We start from the raw sequence: 14,821 nt of genomic DNA, 5'->3' as shown, positions 1-14,821 counted from the left end.
TCACTGGGAGAGGTGGAGGAGGAGTGGGGGGAGTGGCTGAGTGCAGCACTCTGGGGATTCACAGCCAAGCCTGACGGTGCACTGAGGTCTGCTCAGGGCACCAGCCTGTGTGCACTGGGGCTGGATCACCATACACCAGCAGCCCCCATCCCACCCGTAATGCCCCACGGGAGAGCAGAGGCCGTGGGAGGCATGCTGCCATGAGGCAGGGCTTTGCAGCTGGGATCCAACACCGGGGTGCTGGGCAGGAGCAGCTGGAGAAGGCCTTTGGTGCAGACAGAGCATGGCCAAGCCTTTGGACTGGCACCCACAGGGCCATGGACATGCGGCTCCAGTAACCTCACCTCCTCACTCGCTGTTGTAATAATCCTGTTTGCTCAGTCTTGATGGCTGAAGCCAACCATAACCAAGAAAAAACAGAAGGTTGCCCTCCAGCACCTCTTCTCACGGACAGGATGATGGTAGCTGGCCGTGCTGGGTGCTGTCCTCTAGGTGTCCCCATGAAAGCAGCCTGAGAACCCTCCATGGTAACATGCATGGTTTTGCTGCAATTACACCCGCAATCAGCAGAAGCTGATGTAAGAATATGACATTTTACTGGAAATGAAAATGTTTGACTCGAGAAAAAGAGATCTTCCTCACAGCTGTTTACGTGGGAAAGCAGGGAAACCAGAGAAGGTCCAGAGATATTTTGGAGAGACTCAAAACTTGGGTGAGGAGCTCAGGCAACAGATATGCAACCTTTCCACCGATGGAAGTCTTCTGTTTGACCTCACCTTTGAGACATGGAATCTGTCCTGCTATTCCCACTCTTATGGCTTTCTTTTGGGATGCCCTTGAATATGAAGTTTAGCTCAATGGCCAAAATGTTGCCACCAGGCCTTGCAGCAGTGCCCGGAGGGCTGGTTCTGTGATGGGTTTCAAAGCCTGTGAAATGGTCTCTGGAAGAGGGGTGGGATGTAGTGGAGGGAAGGAGGTGGCCTTCATACCCATGGGTGTGATTTAAGTGGGGAGGTTTGAGTGTAGAAGTCCTGTGTGTGACTGGAGCTCTGAGGGCAGGTCATCTGTGTTGGACCAGCACAAATGTGTAATGTACTGAAGCAATATTATTGACTTACTGCCTTCCCTCGGGCAGTGACCAAGCATGTGTGCTCCTCTTGAGCTAGCAGAAGGTATCCTGGGTCCCTTCAGGGCAGGGCATCTCCCAGCAGTAGTCACTGGCTCTTAGCCCCCCATGGAGCTGCAAGGAAGGTGCAGTGTCCCGGGATGGTGCAGAGAAGTGCTGTGACTGCCCCAGGACCCCCATGACATGAGTTAACTCCTATCTGCAGCTCTTCTCAAGAGCATCTTCCCATTGCCTAAGCAGCCTTTGGCCAACAGATCGCTGCAGTCACAGATGGTTTTTTTCTCTCCTGGAATGTAGCATTAAACTAATCACTGGGGGATGGAGACAAGCAAAGCAAAATATATATATATAAAAATCAGGGCAATAATCCTTAGCTCGCAATGAATTTTGCAGAACATTGTTGAAATTAGGTTTTATTGGAACAAAAATGTATTTATCATATCTGTCAACACAGAAAAAATAAGTTTAAATTAAGACTTTATTTTAGACCCTGAAAATGACCCAGAAGTGATATAATATTTATAAATAACTTGTCATGCACCACAGTATAAAAATACATTTATTCTCTTACTATTGAGTCAATATTGAGTCAACAATAGTCTTCCTATTGTTATAAACGAGATGGGCATTAGTTTTACCCTCCTTGCCATCAAAACAGAAGCAAAATAAAACCAAGCGGAGGAGGGCAGCAGCCGCTGGGACAGATTGTCCTGTGAAAAGGGGCACAGAAACCGGTGTCCGTCAGAAAAGGGCACCTCGCCTCAATGCTGAAGCTCCTGCAGAACCAAGTCCAAACCCAAATGACACCAAGCAGCAGAGACTTCTGCCCCCTGCCCTTGTGTGCACTTTGGGGCTACAGCCGGCTTAACGCTGCTCTCCACCCTGTGCCAGCCAGGCCCCGTTTAGCTCCCGGTGCTGTGGACGGACAGCCCTTCCGACGTCTTCGCCCTGTTGTTCTTGGCCAGGGCTTTGCCAGGGCTGTGGGACTGCAGACCATTTCTTGTGCCAGCTCATCTTGAAAGCAAGTAAAGCTCCGTGACCCCGATACAACGCACCGTGAAGGCTCCCCTGACCAGGCTGAGTAAAGCAGTTTATAAATTCAGCCTGACACTGTCTGTGCAGCTGTTTCACATGGCTGGGAACCCACGGGACTGCTGACGCTGGCATCTGCCCCTAAGCACTCACAGGGGCTCGGGCACTGAGCTCAGCTACCAAGCGGTCCCAAGACATTTCGGGGTGCGATTCAAGACCAGCAGTGGCGAGGCTGTGAGGGGACGTACATGGGGGACAGAGGTGACGGGCAGCAGTAGAGCACCAAAGATGCAGAGGCTGTCGCTGGAGTGGCAGGAGCTAAGCAGGAGACTGTGGGTAATGCTGCGAAGCCCCCCAGGGAGGAGAGATGGTGAGGAGAGGGGAGTTTTGGGTAGCGGGAGGCTCTCAGCAGCTGGGAGCCATGCAGCGACATGGGGAGATAAGGCTCTTGATGGATGGACCTCGGAAGGTTTGAAGGTTTTTGTTCTGTTTGGATAAGCAGTCAGCTATTTGTGCAGATAAGCTTCAGAAAAAAAACATCTGATCTGAAACCCTTTGTATCTAAAAAGCAGGGCTGGAAATAGCATGAGATAATTCCTTGGGGCTTCAGTGGTTCCTGGGCTTCCCTTCAGCAGCATCGGGATGTCCAGACCCACCGACCTGAGTACCTGGCAGTCGGGGCAGCGCTGACAGCCAGACCCCCCCGGGGCTCGGGCACTCGGCCATGCCCTGCTTGCAGCCTGGGGCAGGGGGAGGCGGGCACGTGGCGTCAGCGTGGTCCCTGCAGCGGACATGGGTGGTTTAAAACACTGCAGAGGAAACGCCCTTGCTAACATTTATGTGTATCTTAACGTATCCGTTGGCAGGGGGCTTGTGTAACGCTGCCCAGCGCCTGTTCACCAGCCCAGTTACACCTCGCCAAGCATCCCGCTGCGTGCAAAGATCTGCTGTGACTCCTGATGGGTCCAGCGTGAGGCTTCGTCACCTGCCGGTGGTCCTGGCACAGTCCTGCCCCCCTTGTGTGTCATGCTCAGACCTGGACAAGGGCTGCAGGCAGCACCGGAGGGGACCCACAGGTATCCTGCAACTTTAACTGCAGTGCTCGAGAGGAGCGCCTTTGTAAAGTGCATCATTTCCTTGGGAACAAGCTATAACGCTGTGCTCTACTCCAGCGAGTTTCCTTGTGCCACGAGTTGTTTAAACAGTTTCTCATTATGCATTTCCCATTCGGACGAAAAACAAACCTGAAAGCCCGCGGCACCGAGGCTGGTAGGAAAACGGAAATCCTGCTCTGACCATCCGAGCGGGCAGGGAGCAGCTCCCAGCTCAGGCAGGCGCTGCTGGACCCTGGCAAGGTTTGGGGCAGGAAGGGGTGGGTGGGAGCAGCGGAGGTTCGTGGCCCCCTAGAAAATCTTTGGGTGACCTGAGCACGTTTTGGGCTTGCCTTTGAACAGCTGGTTGGTTATGTGGGGTTCCTGCGGGGTACCCCCTGCTTTGGGATGCTGCTGGGAGGACCCACGTCTGGACCCAGAGGGCAGCAGAGCAGAGGGCTTTCGGCAAGCCCAGGGCGCCTGCCCCGTCTGGGTTCAGCCCTGCGTCCCTCCCCAGGCTTCCCGGGCTGCTATTTATGTCTGTTCCCTAATGAGTCCCCCGTCCTCCCCCAGCATTAACCTCTGCCTTGCCAAGCAGTGTTTGGAGCTCACAGGAGAAAGCTGTTTATGTTCTATGGCTTTGTGATAGTTTCCTCCTACACCACCTCCCTTCCTTCCCCAATAAAATCACTACGGCGCGCTCGGCAAGGCCCAGAAACAAAGCGGGGTGGGCTGGACACCCAACTGCTTTTTGGTGAACCCAAATAGGGTAGGGAAATAACGTCTCTCCTGAAGGATGTCAAAGGCTGAGCTCATAATACAAGGAAACTAGTGTCCACCCTAAGCAAGGAATTGCCCACTCGCAGCCCCCTAGTGTAAAATACAGATGTCCATGTCCATGCAGCAGACCACGAGTCGTCACTGGATGCAGAGGTGTCTTCCTCACCAGTCAGGACGGTGCTGAAGGTGGCAAACCCACCTGTTATCAGGCTTCATAGACTGGAAGTTGCACCAAGTGCGCAGAGAAAAGAGAGCGAAAAATAAAAACCAAAACCTGCAGCAGTGTTTTGGACTCACCTAAATGGATGAACAGTGGCAGAAGGCAATGCAAATCCATTACCCTGGCTGCTCCCTGCAGAGGGAAAACAGGCAGGCCAAATCCCATTCATTATTCTCTTTCTTATTTAATGCTAAGTAAGTCATTGAACTTTACTACTTGATCTATCCATTTTCTTTAATAGCAGGGCTGCAGGAAATCTTTTGCTCCTCAAAGGGGGTTTCAAGTTTCTCACTGATATCACACAAAAAAATACTTGGAACGTCTGAGTAAAAAATAGCTGCGTTTCAAAGGGAGGTTGAGCCATGCCGATAATGATAATTTTTCTCTTTGGAGGCACAGCACCAAAGAGTGGAGGTCAGAAGGAATTCGGAGCGCCATTGTTCTCCTTCCAGGGGCTTTATCTGGAGACGGGCGGTGTGATAGACCCCGCGGGGGCCACTGAGCGCATTATCTGCTCCCCGTGTTAATGGCATGCATTTGACAACACCAACCGGTTCGTTTATGAGGTGCCTCATAATGTAAAGCCAAAGAAATCCACGCCATGCAAGAGCACGAGCACATTTGGTGCAGCTAAAAAGTATCCGATCGACGCCCAGCCTGCTCCGCAGTGCTCCTTGCTTAATTACGGTGATGTACGAACGTTCCTAAAAGGCACCTGAGATTTTGTGGCGTGATGGAAGCGTTATATAACGAGAGATGTATTAATGGAAACAATCCGGCACTGAAATTATCCCAGCCTTTTTATCGTTGCATTCCTTGCTCCTGCATGAGCGGTGTGCCCAGGAATAACACCAGCGAGGCTTCACCCACCAGAAGCCACGCATGATGGGGACTGTTCAAAGTCCCTCACAGTGTAACAGTGCCCATCGGTGCTGGGATCTCCCTAAGGACACTGCTCGGGTAGGGCAGCTCCTCCTGGGGAGTTACGTACCCACTGCCCGTGGTTTGGTGCTGTGCCTCCCCCTTGCAGCTGGGGACGGCACAGTGCTGCCACCAGGTTCTCCTCCAGCTCCCCCAGTTCAGGGCTCTGCCAGCGCCTGACGAGCCAGTCCCACGCTCTTCTCGGCCGTGTAACTGCACCTGCCCCGGGCAGGCAGAATAAGAGGCCAGGGGGTGCTGGTCTGCATCCCAGCTCCCGCAGCAGCACCAGACACGCGGCTTGTGATCCCACCCAGCAGATTGAAATCTGGGCCGCCACCAAAACAGATGATCTCAGCCCCATCACTCCGCACCTTCCCATTTCCTTCGTGCCATCGCCCATGCTCATGCAACCCACGTGGACCAGCTGAAATAAATCTTTCCCGGAAAGGCTGCTTCGCCCCCAGACGAGCCCGTTGTCCCGGCGGCTGCAGAGGCAGCAGAGCCCGGCCAGGCAGGGACTTGCCACAGGGGCCAGGCACCAGCCCTGCTTGGACGGGCCGGTGCCGAAAACCGCAGACGTGCTCACCCTGCTCCCAGCTCGCTGGCAACCAGCTGGCAGCGAAAGAGGAACAAAAGCTCTCCCTGGACGCTCTCGAGGTGGTTTGAAGCACTGTCACAATACCTGTTGTTACCGGCAGTTACCGCAGCTCCCTTGCGCCGAATGTTATTACATCAAAGCTCCAAAAAGCCCGAGTATTTTGCGCAATCCTATTGATCCCCACTGGTGCTGGGAGCACTTTGATGCATTTTTTTATCCTACCTCCTGTGAGCTAGGCAGTGCTGCTGTCACCCAGCTGGGGTGACCACGGAAAAGAGCAAGGTGCTGCCGGCCCTGCCAGCAGGGTGGCCGTGGAGGGACCCTCAGGGTGGCCACCTGAGCTCCACTTCTGCAGCCACCTTCCTGACGCCAGGTGGGACTGATCTGCAAGCAGATGGGATCAACGGGGTTTCTGGCTGTCCCAGTCTGGGGGCTGGAGCCTGCAGTGGTACCTGTGGAGCTCGGTCTGGCCTGTGACGAGGTCTCCCCATCGCTCTGCTTGGCGAGGGCACTGCCCTCAGTGGCGTAAGCGGGCTGACGGAGACCTCATTTGAAGGCTCCCAAGCGAGTCGTTAGGGGAAGAGCAGACAAACAACACATCCCTCCTTGAAAGCCGGGCTCGGACAGCGGCCGGGCGGCTAAACAATGGGAGCTTTGTGGGACGTCTCCCAATTTACCTGCTGCCGTCCAAGAGGAAGCGCCCCTCCCTCGCAAGCACAATGCCGGGTTCGGTAACCCCGTGCGGGGACGTAGGTTGGCACATACCTTCGTGTCACCGCGCTCGCCCTCCCACCCAGTCAGGATCACCTCCGAGGTCCCACCTCCCACCACGGCTTCGCCTCCCCACCGGTTGCAGCGGCGAGGAGCGCCTGGAAGGAGCGGGAATCCCTTCTTCCTGAGAAGCACTCTAGAAATTGTGATCACAAAGCACTTTAAAAAAAATTACCACATTGCAAATTGTTTGTTTTCTGTAGTCCCCGCTGGAGGAAGCAGGGCTGACAGCCCCGAGGGGTCTCCAGCACTCTCCCTGCCCTCAACAACTGGCTTGTTTCTAGCTGCAGGATTTATTTGCCCAGCAGCTGCTGAGATTTTGAGTCCCTTAGTGGCTCCGACCGCCTCCCTGCTGTATGCACATACATCTACCTCTCGAAGCATCGTGCCAACGAGCTTAGGACCAATCATCAAACTAATTTTGGTAAGAAGACTAAACAGCACGGCTCCGAGAGAGACACAGGGCCGGGCACGCAGAGGTACATTGCTGCCTGGAGGCGCAGCAGAGCGGCTGATGGCAGGAGCACCGAGCCGGGAGGAAATCCCCATTTAATCTCATTAAGGGTGACGGGATTTGGAGCTTACACAGGCTCGGGGAGGAGAGGCACACCACTACGCCTGCAACACGCCGCTCTCCGCGGAGGTGGCAGAAGCCTCTGGGGGTTCTCCCGCGGGTTGTTGACCTCAAGGCCGGGATGTTTCCCGTGGGGCAGCCGGGTCCCATAGCGCCGAGCGTCCCGCGGCCTGGGCCGGGCATGGCCACAGCAGGGCTGGGCCGCGGGCTCCTGCCCGGGCAGGGCTCGGGGCGGCTGCTGTGGGGCGCTGGGGCAGGGCAGACAAACGGCAACGTGAAGGGGCCTGCAGCGAGCCGCCGGGATGAGGAGATGGCAGGGAGAGTGCCTCGGAGAGCCGGCAGAGCCACGGATGCTTTACATAATGAACCCCAGCGCTCTGGTTTTTGGTGAGCCCAACCTGCTGTGGTGCCACCACCATGGTGCCATGGGTTCATCCCTCTGTGGGACCAAGGCTGTGGCTCCAGATGCCAGCCTGGGCTGCGGAAGGTCTTCAGGCCCTGCAAAGCTGGGGGTGAGGTGGAGCCCCTTCGGGAGGAGACGCGGTCCCTGGGAGCAGGTCCCCCAGTGCTGTGGGCTGCCAGGAAGCTGCACGGCTGCCAAGATGCTGCTCAGGTTCGGTCTGGTTTCCTGCTGCTGCCCAAAAAGAGTCAAAAACTTTCAGGAATGTCTGGGGCATGTTTCAGCTGCCAGTCCCTTGGTGGCACAGGCCTGTGAGGAAAGAGTCTTCACTGCTACACTCCTTACCCGCGTTTCTGCAGCGCGCCACCTGATGCATCCCTACCAAGAGTGGCCAGCCTTCCCCACAAAATTATATTACAATGTTGATGTCTCCGTTTTTACTGTTTGCGAATGACAGCTCCATGTTTGATGCCAGCATCGCCTTTCTCACCGTTTTCTGATCCCAGTCACTTTTTCCAGCCCCGTCCGACAGCCCCCGGAGGGAGGGCGAACCACGGCGGCTCCTCTCGGGCAGGCAGGCACGCCAGCACCACAAACAGAAAGCAGATCGATTTCTTCGGCGAGGCCGTTATTGCAAACGGTGTTGATCTTACATTCTGTGCGATTGTTTACACGCAGAGGAGGACTCCTCGCTTCCTCCTTGGGTGTTTCGGAATTTGGCAGGCCCTGAAAGCGAGTCAGTGGTGCATAGGGTAATGCTCCTCGGGAGAGCACGCTGAGCGCGATCCCAGGAGGTCGCATTAGTGCCTCTGCCACGATCAAACAGAAAGTTCCCGCTGAACAAAGAGTTTTGAGGACTCCGAGTGAAATATTCAGAAGGTGTGTATGTCTCTGCGAATTTGCTTCATTTCACTCATTGATGTGGCTGTAGCAGAACTATTTTTAGGCATAATCCTTCAAACAGAACACGACTTCTTTCTGATTAGTACAAAGCTGGCTGCTAGTCAAAGGATAATTATTTCCCAACACATCACCCAACACACATCGGCAAACAAAACACTTATTATTCCAGCTCTCCAGCGTTAACTGCTGTTTTGCAGTTAACATTTTCTTGACAGCTTCGGATAGGACTAATTGCTCCGGCTTCATTAACAGAGGTCATTTTCTGCTGGTAACAATACTTTTCTGGAGATACTCTCTCAGAAAAGATTAGATTATCAGGTCAAGTTCTGCTGCCAGTGGCAATGATGCCTGACCGCATTTGGCCTCAAGAAAGCGCTCCTTTAGTTCATAGCTGCGCGATTTCCAGCCCTGCAATTGATATGTTACATAAAGGAAGTAAGAGCACTCCGCTGGGCAGGAAATTACAATAAATGAGGAAAGCGTGCAGCACAGGGAAGGTTTGCAAAATAAATAGCCACTTAAGAGTTATTAATAAAATGTGAACTTCAGATAGTGTTTAGCAAAAAGAAAAAAAAAAGAAAAAAAAGGGAAAAGGAAAAAAAGCTGATGAAGTAGTCCCTGCACTTGAAAATAGAGGGGTACCCCGAAGGGAGAGCAGCTGCTTGCAGAAGCAGCAGAGCGTGCTGTATCACCAACCGATGGCTGATGCCGTCAAATCCTGTGTGAGCTGTGGGCACTGCTGAGATCCTAATCTTAAGCCACAGTTTTCGCGCTTAGTTTCATTGCTTCATCAGTTACAGCTCGGTGTGAACCTGCGGTCGGCTAACGGCCGGGGCCACAGGCTTTAAGAGCCATGAATTTTCGAGAGGCGCTCCTGTAGCCCCAGTGCTCTTGTGCCAGGCGCCCGTCGGTGCATCCACAATTCAGAAACATCCATCTCCCTTCCTCAGCTCCCCCGAACACACCACGAAACGAAGGCAGGCGTCCCACCTGCTATTTCCATTTAGGCACCAGGAGGGGTGCAGCCTACTTCTCAGACGTGCTGCGCAAACAGTGCCAAGAGAGCAACCGGCGCCTTTGAGGATCCGGCCGCTGACACACGCACGTCTCAGGCACCCTGCTCGAATGATTTTGGTCCCGACAGGCTCTGGCTGCTTCCTCAGAAGTACATACGTTCACTGCAAGCCTCCAGAGCATGTCGGCTGCCCCGTAGCACTCTGCAGGTTTGCTTCTTGCCTGGCAGCAGAGGACAGCCTGTCCCAAGGGGAATCCACACCGCTGGCTTTCCAGCAGCTGCCCATGCTCGTACACGTGCCTGCTCCATGTCCCACTACATCTGCGGGGTCACTGCGGCACCGTATGGGACAGACCCGGAGCCCCCATCCTCGCTGCTAGCTGGGTCGTCTTCACTGTCTGCTACGGCTTCAACGTGCAGGCTCTGGGCACTCCCAGAAGGTCCTCGAGTGGCTGAAAATCATCAGGGGACAATTCCTGACTGCTGAGTTCCCACAGCTGGCCCTGCTGGGGTCAACGGGCAGCACATATCCTGCCTTCAACATCTGTAAATCCATGGTGCTCAGCCAGGGGAAGCGTGACCCCACACAGCTCTTCGGCAGAATGAGCGGGGTGAGTCCCGGCCCTAAATTTCCAACCTGAAGTCCTGGTTGAGCCAAAACACTCATCACCTGTAAAAGCCTAAGGACATGAGAGCTGGCTGCTGGGGCCAGATCCTGCCCTGCCCTACCCAGCAATGTGCATGGAGAGGAAGGGCCGGGGCTGCTGCTGGTGCTGGGCACGCTGCCGTCGTGTCCTGTCCCGTCCTGTCCCCGATGCACGCAGCTGCCGCCTCCCCACTGTCACCAGCATCAGGTGCCACAGTCCCTGCACATGGAGTCACGGTGACTTTGCTGGAATCACAGACAAAAGCAGGTCCGTGGGGTCCAAAACCAACAAACCCCGCAGTGGCAGAGCAGACCAAGCACCCGGCCAGCCATCACGGTGGCATTTTGAGGAGCCCACCTCACTGCTGCCACGGGAGAAACTCCTGCTTGCAGCTCGCAGCCGAAGCCCAGCTAACTCAGCTCGAAAGGATTATTTACCTCCCTACTTCCTTTATTTTGTCCTTGCATAAAGAGCACAACTTATCTTTTTATTCCTTAAAATACATTATTAGAAGTTGCTTAAGACAAAATCCTTTAAAATGAAAAAAAAAGGTTATCAAATCAAACTCTCTCTGCCCTACAGATCTCACCTTGGGAAGCACTCTTCCTGGGAGCTGACTTGTGATTTAACTGCGCTTCTGAGTCTAATAAAGCTAAAAATGGCTCACTTTCATTCTGCACTGACATTAGGAGGTGTTTTACACTGCCTCTTGGTTGCTCTGTCTGCCGAGTATTCATTGCGGTAATGAAAACGCTACGGACCCACGAGGACACGGCGTACCTGCACAAAGCAGTAAGGGAAGGCAACCTTCTGCACCAGGGCCCCAAAGCTCAGCCCTACACCTGCGGTCACAGCGTGAGCACCACGAGACCCCTTCCCACTCAAGGCCCCGTTTGACTTTCAAAGCAAGCATCCGCTGTAGTCTTAACTCTTCTGGTCCCCCGACCCCCAGGCTGGTACCCCAACAAAAAGGTGAGCACGACCCCGAACGGTGCAGTTGCGGGGCAGGAGCACGTGCATTATCAGCCTGGAAACACCTTGCCGCTTAGCCATTAACTTTAAGGGAAGTGGGCAGACCTCGGCGCAACAGGAATGCAACCTTATTGGGTTTCAAACACGCTTTTTACAATCCTGTGTCAGGAAAAGCCATTAGATAGAGTTGTATTGGTAACCCGAGCCATCTTTGGAGAAAAACAAATGCTGGTCTTCCCATTATAGGTAGGTATTGTTTCAAAACCTATACAGACACGCTTGCTTGTGCTGCAATGGTATTTATTGCACATACACCAATTACTTACACAGTAGTAAATTGCACCAGAGTATAAATAGGTTATAAAACACACACACAGAGGAAAATGGAAATGTCACACAAGTGCTAAAATAACAGCAGGTTCACGTGGGCACTTGGAAATAAAAATAATAGAAGTCCCTTAAGATATCTTAATTTATAATACGGATCTATGTACAGTACCTTCATAAAATAATATAAAAAATCACTCTCTCGATGAAACTATAACAGATCAGACCAAAACAGAAATCAGTTTCAGGTTTGGTGTTATTTAAACCTCCGTTTCATTTTCAATTTGCATGTGTGTATGTGTGTGCAAGGAACATCTTCAAAAAACTTTACAATTCTTAATACTGTGCAAAAAAACAGCTTTGTTGCCATTTTCCAAAATTGTGCAGTAGATTTTTGTTGCTGCCAGGATTTTTTTCTTTCCCCTGTCCATCTGTAATTACAACGAACAAGCTGCAGAAGGCTCATTAACCTCCCCCCCCAGCCCCCTTTTCCACAAAATACTGCGAGTGGTAGGTAAATACGCTGTTTAATATAAACACGGCCCGTTTATTCCCCTGTACAATATGCACAGTTTGAGGTAGAAGTTTCCCAGCCCGACTGCTATTGTCTGGCCGAAGCGATAAGCACAACAACTCGCTGGTTGCTGATGCAGAGAGGGGGGTAAAAAAAAAAAAAGCCGAAGAGTTTGGGGTTATTTATTTTTTTTTTTCCCTTTCCAAAGAAAGAGATCTGTGCTCCCCGTTATTTATCCTGTCGTTGTCCCAGCTAGCAGCGGAGGGGAGCGCAGCCTCCCCGCTGTGCGCGGGGCTGGCCGGCAGGTCGGTGCGGCAGCGCCCGCAGCTCCAGCCCCACGGGCAGACCTCAGCCACTTCTGCGTGGGACCGGTCCCGAAGGGCTCGGAAATAATACTGGGGGCACCTTCTTGCCTGGGGACCTGCACCCGCCTGGCTGCATCGCCAGCCAGCGGCCAACCTCCTGCTGCTCCAGCCCGGGCTCCAGCTGCCGGCGCCGTGCGGGGAGGCTCGCCCGCGGGACGGGCTCGGGAGAGCGTTTCTCCAGCCCGGCCGCATCTGAGTCTCTTTCAGCACTAAATATAATCTGGTTATCTTTGGGACAGGCTGTTTTTATTTTCTGTTCTCCGGCCAGCGAGCTTCCTGCTTGCTTTTAGCTTCAGATGAGGTATCTCGTACGCAATTCACCTGCTTTTATTCGTAAGTAAACACGGGCTCCCTCTCCCCAAGGCAGAGCGCGGCTTGGGCTGGCGTCAGTGTCCCCACCGTCAGCGTCCCCACCGTCAGCGTCCCCACCGTCAGCATCCCCACTGTCAGCGTCCCCACCGGGCTCCTGCCCCGCTCGTCCCCTGGCCACGGCGAGCCCCGCGCCCCCTGCCCGCCGCCCCCTCCCTATACCTTGGACTCCGAGCGGGACGTTTTGCTATTTCTCTCCTCCAGGCTGGACTCGCTGCCGCCCCGCGTGCCCCCGTTGCAGTCGGTCCAGGTGCCCCCCTGGCTGTGCTCGGGGGAGCCCAGGGTGCTGATGAAGCCCCCGGGGAGCGGGGCCAGCTGGCCGCCGCTGGCGTGCAGCCGCCGGTCCGCTTTGCGGGGGCAGCAGAGCAGCCTCTTGAAGGCCTTGCGAAAGTCTGGGCTGCGGCAGTAGATGATGGGGTTGAACGCGGAGTTGGCGTAGCCCAGCCAGTTGAAGAAGACGAAGAGCCAGTCCGGCACCAGGTCCCTGTCGAAGGCGTTGACGATGTTCACCAGGAAGAAAGGGAGCCAGCAGAGGGTGAACACTCCCATGATGATGCCCAGAGTCTTGAGGGCTTTCTGCTCCTTCATGGCCATGATGCGGGATGTCTTCCGCTTGCTGGCCCGCCCGTTGCCCAGGACGGGCTGGTGGTGGGGGAGCGGGGTCGCCGGCGGCTGCTCCTGGCCACCGTAGAAGCGTCCCTCGCAGCGGTCGATCTTGCGGATCTGCTCCTTGGCCTCCCTGTACACGCGCAGGTACACGAAGATCATGACGAGGAGGGGGATGTAGAAGGAGACGACGGACGAGGCGATGGCGTACGCCCTGTTGGTGACGAAGTCGCAGCAGCCCGGGTCCTGGTAGCACTCCAGCGCCCGGGGGTCCTCGTCCCGCCACCAGTGCATCATGATGGGCAGGAAGGAGACCAAGGCGGAGATGGCCCAGACGGTGCAGATGATGCCCTTGGCCCTCGCCCTGGTCATCAGGCTCTGGTAGCGGAACGGCGAGGTGACGGCCAGGTAGCGGTCGATGGCGATGACGCACAGCGTCTCGATGCTGGCCGTCACGCACAGCACGTCCAGCGAGGTCCAGCACTCGCACAGGAACGACCCCCAGAGCCACGAGCCGCGCACCACCAGCGTGGCCCCGAAGGGCACCACCAGCAGCCCCATCACCAGGTCGGCGCAGGCCAGCGACGTGACGAACAGGTTGGTCAGCGTCTGCAGCCGCTGCGTGCGCCCGATGGCCGCCATCACCAGCACGTTGCCCGCCACCGTCAGCAGCACCAGCAGCGCCATCAGCAGGCTCATGCCCACCGCCCACTGCTGCGACACGGCCCCGCCGCCGGCCTCCTGCCGCCCCGACGAGCGGTTGCCCTGCGGGCCGCACTCCGCCGCCAGCCACCCCTCGCCCATGGCCGCGCGCCCCGCAGGAACGCGCCCCCGCTGCCGCCGCCGCCGCCGCCGCCCCGGGCACCGCATGGCCCCGCGCCGCCGCGCCGCGCCCCTCGCTGCGCCGCCGCCAATCGGAGGGGACAGGGGGCGGGAGGGACACGCCCCCGGGGGCGCCGCCGCCAATCGGAAAGGGAGGGGCGGGGCCTGGGCGCTCCGCTCCGGGCGCTGCCCCGGGACGCGGGGACGCGGCGGGGGGCGAGGGGCGGCGGGTGGCGGAGGGGGGGCTGGGCTGCGTGCGGGGCCTTCCTTCCCTTTACATTGAGATTTATTCCCCCATGTACAGGTTCGTTCCCCCAATATCTAGATTTACCCTGCTGACACTCCTGGTCGGCACGGAGGTCTTCCCCGTATAGAGATTCATCCCCCCATATATGTATTCATACCCCCCATATAAATATTTCTTCCCCCCCATATGCATACTTATTCCCCCATATAGATATTTCTTCCCCGATACATATAGTTTATTTCCCTTATATATACCTTTATTCCACACACATATATATGTATTCCCCCCTTATATATATTCCCCCATATATGCATTTATTCCCCCGTATGTATTTATTCCCCCGTATATATATTTATTCCACTATATATAGGTTAATTTCCCCATATATATAATTATTCCCCCATAAAAATATTTATTGCCCCATATACATATTTGCTCTTCCCATATATATGCTCATTTCCCAATATACATTTTTTCCACCATATATATATTTATTGCCCTCATATATTTACTCCCCCCAT

At 55.0% G+C, this 14,821-nt stretch overlaps 1 protein-coding gene across 1 annotated transcript; it reads right to left on the bottom strand.

Annotated features, from left to right (window-relative positions):
* Positions 1-11,333: 11,333 nt before the first annotated feature.
* ADRB1 (adrenoceptor beta 1) lies at positions 11,334-14,076 on the bottom strand. Its single transcript, XM_035330665.1, is given in 3 exon segments — positions 11,334-11,729; positions 11,731-11,808; positions 12,788-14,076. Coding segments are annotated over 3 exon segments (1,422 nt in total). The 5' UTR covers positions 14,036-14,076; the 3' UTR covers positions 11,334-11,633.
* Positions 14,077-14,821: the final 745 nt, after the last annotated feature.

This window comes from Oxyura jamaicensis, chromosome 6 (assembly GCF_011077185.1).
Source record: "Oxyura jamaicensis isolate SHBP4307 breed ruddy duck chromosome 6, BPBGC_Ojam_1.0, whole genome shotgun sequence".
Classification (NCBI taxonomy): domain Eukaryota; kingdom Metazoa; phylum Chordata; class Aves; order Anseriformes; family Anatidae; genus Oxyura; species Oxyura jamaicensis.
Note: the sequence above shows the minus strand (reverse complement) of the source record. Positions and strands in the feature narration are given on the sequence as shown.